The 6334-nt window shown below is 35.2% G+C and overlaps 1 protein-coding gene across 1 annotated transcript; it reads right to left on the bottom strand.

Annotated features, from left to right (window-relative positions):
• Positions 1–16: 16 nt before the first annotated feature.
• Positions 17–5234, bottom strand: LOC111785506 (glycosyltransferase-like At3g57200). The gene is made up of 8 exons (XM_023665900.1): positions 4806–5234; positions 4177–4326; positions 4014–4066; positions 3722–3830; positions 3484–3618; positions 3277–3321; positions 1914–2101; positions 17–1661 (listed from the first exon to the last, which is right to left on the bottom strand). The coding sequence occupies exons 1-8, from the start codon at positions 5139–5141 to the stop codon at positions 1382–1384; spliced, it is 1296 nt and encodes a 431-aa protein (XP_023521668.1). The 5' UTR covers positions 5142–5234; the 3' UTR covers positions 17–1381.
• Positions 5235–6334: the final 1100 nt, after the last annotated feature.

Below are 6334 nucleotides of genomic sequence, written 5' to 3' on the forward strand. Positions count from 1 at the left end.
TATCAACTTCAATTTAGTTTCTTCAAACATCATAATTTCCAGGCAGATTCCTAATCATTCTTGTAACTTTAGTCCTTTTGCTACAGTCATCAAGTTCATATTCCTCGGGAGAACTTTTCACAAAAACTCCACTTCCGGATCTGAAACATGAGTACTTTTTTCACTATCACAATTAAAAACTGTGACCAAGTCTTTCTTTACAATGTAATTTTTGCTGGCCTAGCTTGGTCTAAATTATATCCCTACTTCAATAGCTAAAGTTTCTGTGATCTTGGTTGGGGCTAGGCTGTCCTCTCCTTATGTAATTTTAGGTTATCTAGTTGCTTGTAACAAGGTGGCTTTCCATTGGAATTTGGTAGTCTTGTTTTTGGAGTAATCACGAAGAGAAACTACTCTCCATCTTAAATGGATTTGAAGATTCCTTTGGAAGAAAATAAACTCTGTAGCATAAAGAGATAATTATGGATGCTCTTCTACTCTTTACAGGCTTATGGTTGGTTTTCTACTTTAAACAGGCAAATGATACTTCACTAAGTTCAGCAATTCACTAAGACTCACGTTACTAATTGCGTACCAACTTCAATCTCCAGCTGCTGGAATGAGAAGTCAAGTCTTGGGTTCTTGATAATCACACAATCCTGACAAACCACGAGGTGGAAGAGTGGCTCGGTCCAATGACCTCCCATGATAATATTCACCTCTCCTCTCGCATATATAGGATAAGAGGTGCTTGTGCAAATACTTTTTTGGTGGCTTCTCCAGTAAATCTTCCCTTATTAACTTGTACTAGGAGATTATATTCCCCAAAAAAAACTTGTGTTAGAGGGAAAGGTAAGCATCCAAGGGAAAGTTACTCTATAATGGACTAAAAGAGGAGGCTAAAGCTAAACAATAATTATTTTGATCCAAGCTAGACAACCAACCTTCTCTTTCAACCTATTTGGTACAATATAATCTTTTTTCTTTTTTCTTTTTTCCATTTTTCTTGTTTGGATAGGGAAAAAAAAAAAATTATGAAGAAAAAGGATAGTACAAAAAGGAGATGAGGTATCCCCATCAGCCCAGAGGATTATAAAAAGGATTACCAATTGGCGAAATTTGCACCAAATTTTAATTAAAAATACCTTCTGAGATTAGATACCAAGTAGAAGCAAAACAAGTAATACACTCCTTTGAGATTGGTAAGAGCACAGTCTTTGTGTGTCCAAGAGCAAAACAAGTAATTAGAGTGTCAAGGTAATTAGGATGGTTTGTCAAGGCTAAATCTCCCACCTTTGTGGAATTTCTTCCGCTTAAAAATAACTTAATCACTACTGAAAAAACTTCTGAAATATATATACAAATCTTTCTTTTATAAAAGCCTATAAATACAAAATTAGAGTTAGCTACATATAGAATCATTGAGTCTTAAAAGAAACAACAAAAATAGTAGATGGAGCACAAGTAACAGTTGCATTGGCTTAAACTTAACTGAAAAAGCAGTAGAAAGAGAAAAAACACTGAGGGTAGTCGAACTCACAGCTCTATCAAATTCTAACATAAAGCATCTTTTAACATCATCTTTTGTTGGTTTGCAGCCACATCGATCACGTCTTGAAGTCAAATCAGTAAATTTAGGGTATGTGTAATGTAGAACAGCAGCTTCGTCCAACTTGACCTCACTATCATTGTTAAATACATATGTACCGAGTACAAAGAAATGATCAAAAATAGACCAAGAGTAATTAAAGAAGATATCCTCACTTTAACCTACTAAAGGCAAGATACAAGGAATAAATTCACTAAGAGGAAAAAAAATGAAAAGATTCCCATGGATTCCAGCAACGGTTAGCTATACTGCTTGGGAAACAAATATGCTGACATAAAAGAATTTTAAGACATGCACAACAAATAGATAAAATAATAATATATACTTGGGAGTCTTCATGTAATTGTGCCATCGATGTGCCCCATTTGGACGAAGATGGTCTCGAATCCGAGCAGCTGATTTTCCATTTCCATATGTCAAGAAATAGTTTGGATTGCCACGGGTAGCATCTTTATAATTACCAAAGTATACATCTTTTGGGAGATGGTCATAATTCTTTTTAAACATTGATACCTGAACAAGCATAAAGGATTAAGCAAAAAACTTGGTCAGGTTTGACCCCATGACTTTTTGGTTCTACTCAGACTCTCTTCTGTTTCATAAAGAGTACACAAACTACAATATTTTATTCCCGGCTAAACAGAAAAATAAAGATCTTGTCAAGCTAAACCAAAGAAAAAGGTATAGGTTGCAAATGTTGTAATGAGACTACATCTGAATCCAAGTTCCATTAATCAAAAAGAGGAGTCTGATTTGAAATTCCAGAGAAAGAGTGTGTGAGAGAATACTCAAACGAGAAATCATAAGGCAAGGTTTATGTTTTCTGAAAATTTCTTTCAAGTTTAATTTATTACATAGAATTTTAAAAACCATTTCCCCTCGTTACTTCTCTAGAAAACTTTTCATTTTTTAATATGGGTGAGTGCTCCACAAACTTATGCACCTCAACTATTCTTCGCCAAGGTGGATAGACACGTTTAAACTCATTCCCTTCAGAAAACTATTTGAAAAGATATTTCTTATAATTCCAATCACGACTAACTTTTTTATTTTTCTCAATACAAAATTAAGTAATTTATGGAGATTTATTTTTTTTTTAATTGTCTATGAACAAAGAAACATTTGAAAATAGTAAAATATAGTTCTACTTTCAGTGATTTGTAAACTGTTCGAGCAAACTCAATAACTGTTCAAGCAAACTCAATAACTGTTCAAGCGTCATAAGAAATTTTTAATTTTAAGAAATAGAAAACTAATTATTAAAACCGTATTCAACCAGGTCCTTACAATTTACAAGTTCAGTACCAAGTAACTACATGAGCTTACATTTCATTTCAATAACAATTGTTAAGAAATTTAACAGTTAAATTACATATTTGGATCATAATGGCTTTGAGAAAGTCAGAATTTAGTGGCTATGATGTTGAATGTTAGAATTAGTTCTTATGATTGATAAAACCCTTCTAGAGACTATTTAGGAGGGTTTTATCAAACCATAGAAAAAACATTCTAACTTTTAAAACTACAGAGAATAAATTCTAGCTTTCTCTAAACAAGAGGGACCAAATTTGTAACTTAACCAAATTTAACTAACAGAAAATTTCTGATTCCAAAGTATGTTACAATATTATTTTATCAGTTAAACACTAGCCAGGTAACTTTGAACAAAATATATGAAGAAATTATACCTCGCTGAAGGGTTCTTTTACGTCATCGCGCTCAACACTGCTCTCCTGAAACAAAATACAGCCAACATATCCTCCAACATCAGTGACAACATAAAGTAAAGAGATTAAGTTCATGAAGTTTTCTTAGCACCAAAGAGAAGACAACATTGGCTGAGACAAGCACATGGAGCAATCTTGAAGAAAGCTTTATGAAGTTGCTTCACTCACATAATTCGGAAAAATAACCATATCAACATTTGCAGGCACATCGGCAAGCAATAGTCTCAATGAGTACTCCCTCGTGCCCGCAGGGTGCATCAGTTCATCAGTATCCAGATGGATGATCCAATCCATGCCAGCATTCTGTTCAATAAAAAATTAATTACCTAGACTGAATTAGTTTCGCATGTTAAAAAGTTGTGCGGATGTTCAGTACATAATACAGAGAGAGAGAAAAATACGATACCCTAGCCATGACAATAGCCATTTCCATATTTAGTGACTGCTTCACGAACAATTCATAATTACATGGTTTGTAGAAGAAGCTTGACAACCATGTCTCGTTCCAAATCCGACTAAAATTCAAACAAATGAATCTCAGTTAAAAAGAGTCGAAGACTATTTTTTCTGGAAAGAGACGCACGTTACAAAAGAGAATTCAGAAGCAAAACAATGAAAAAAAATTCCATGGAACCAAACAACAAAGGAAATACAGGGAGGGAAATGTTATTCATGTCTGGAATAAAAAATATACTGACCTCTTTGCTTGCTGCTCTTCTAGCTCTTTTGTTCTGTATATAACTTTCACTCCCTGAAAAACAAATAATTTTCAGTTGAACGTTACAACTCCAGAAGACAAAAGAAAGAAATTAATCAACATGGATTTCACAGTGGGAAGGCACAGCACAGGACATGGCTCACCGGAATGGTTTCTAAGACTTTCGACACATTTGGGGAGGCAGCCTTCCCTTCCACGAACAGGAAAAAGTTCGAAACTCCAATGACTTTGTGATAGAAGATCCAGGGTAAAGTCTGCTCTAAACCAGCAGAAGTGCTAGTTGTAATGCAAATCTGATAAGTATGAAGTTCAGAGACATAAGTTATACATTCCTGTCTGGGTTGAGGGTTCAACACCAACGTAAAAGAGTAAATCTCCTTTGCTGATTCTGTCGAAATAGCAAGGATATTACATAATCCTAATGAAAATATGAGAAAACTAACATCTAAGGTCGAATTTTTCTCAGAACATCATTGGCGTCTCACGTGAAAGCTAAACAAAATTCATGAATATATAGCATTCATTCGTAAGAACCAAACAGAACCGCCATTCGAAATGGAAAACGCAGCACAAAATGGGATCTAACAAACAGAGGCAGCCAAAATCAATCCCAGTCCTCAGGAATAAAACAGAGCTAAGAATTGGCCACCTTAACAAGATTCGATCAATTGACGCCACACCCAAACGCCGAAATCCCAGTGGCACAATCGATTAAAGATATGAAACAACCGAAATCCAAGTCAGGAAAAAAAAAATTAAAATAAAAACTGACCTTGGGCTTCAGATCCGTAGCGTAGTCGAACTTCCAATCCCGGTAATAAGAAAATGCAGGGGAATGAGTCCGACCTAGAAGATCAACACAATCCGAATTGGAAGAATGAGAAGGAAGAGAAGGAGCCGTAGTGGACATACCGGGGAACTGATGCTGGTCGGGTGACCAGCGAGAAACGGGGTCGTTGAGACCGCCCCGCCATTGGAGAAGGAAAGCAAAGCAAGCAAGAGTGAAGGGAAGAAGAGTTAAGAGGAGAAGCAGGCGAGAAGCAAGGGTGTGAGAGGGAGAAAGAGATTGAGAAGAGGAATTGGGTCTGAGAGAATATTGACCCGCCATGTGAAGTTGCAGAAGGAGAGTGTTTGGTGCATCGAGGGAGAAATGGAGAATGTTGAAGGAGCTGAGGAAGAAAGGAAGGATGGTATCGATGGAACCGTTTTGTCGTTAGGTGTTGTTTATTTATTTATTTATTTATTTATTTATTTGTTTATTTGTTTGTTGGAAATTAAAATGGTGGAGTATGCTCCAATCCTGAGTTGCCACGTATTTAAATTATTATTTTTTTGGATTTGGTGTAAAAGTTTAATAAAAGTTTAATAAAAGCATATATTATGAAGGAAGATGAGATGGTCCTAAAGTTTTGGCTGCCAAACTAAATTTATGGTGCTTTTATTATATCCGAATGTTCAAACTATTTTGACTTACCACCCCTAATTTTAGCATAATAACTAATAACGTGATTAGGGTAAGAAATCTCTTATTTACGAGGGACTTATTATTAACTAAGCTCCTCAACTTCCATACTAATATATGAGAAGTGGTTATAAATAAAATCATGACATAGTGGTATAATTTTCATACGTACAGATAGGTCATTGTTGCAAGGTCTTATCACACCGTTCATTTTAGTTTTCATGCATATAAGTAATTACTATAATTTTTATGCACACAAAATAGGTAATTATCTTAGTAAATTTTCCCCAAGGTTAAAATTAGGTCCGTGGAGTTAGTTGCAACAAAAAGTATTTAAATATCCAAAGTATAAAATACAACACCAAAGTATACTAGAGACTAATGGACATGGATCTAGGGTCCCTTTGCAGTCGCACAGCTCCTAAATTCTCTCGGTACTTCATGAACCATTTGAAACACAAAAGTAGCATGAGTACGTATAAAATCAAAAAGTAGTCTCTTGTAGGCTCTAATCGATTATTTGTAATGTTTCATGCTCAGGATTTGGATTTAAATTCAAAATCTGGATTCGGCATCTATGTGCTCCAACATTCCCCTATGACATGCTCACATTACTTCTCGCTTTTAAGAGTGAAGACTATCTCAGCAACCAACAACATGTGTCTTTTTCAAAGGAAGAATTTTAGGAGGTCACCCAACATAGAATCACTCCAACCAAAGCACACTTAACTTTGTGCATTTTGTTGGTATAGATAGTAACTTTCAATTCTTTTAAATCTATCATAGCCATCATATTCTCTAGATTTCTCTCGGTTCATTCAGTACCTCTCACTTACTTG

Source organism: Cucurbita pepo, unplaced genomic scaffold, assembly GCF_002806865.2.
Source record: "Cucurbita pepo subsp. pepo cultivar mu-cu-16 unplaced genomic scaffold, ASM280686v2 Cp4.1_scaffold000523, whole genome shotgun sequence".
Lineage (NCBI taxonomy): Eukaryota > Viridiplantae > Streptophyta > Magnoliopsida > Cucurbitales > Cucurbitaceae > Cucurbita > Cucurbita pepo.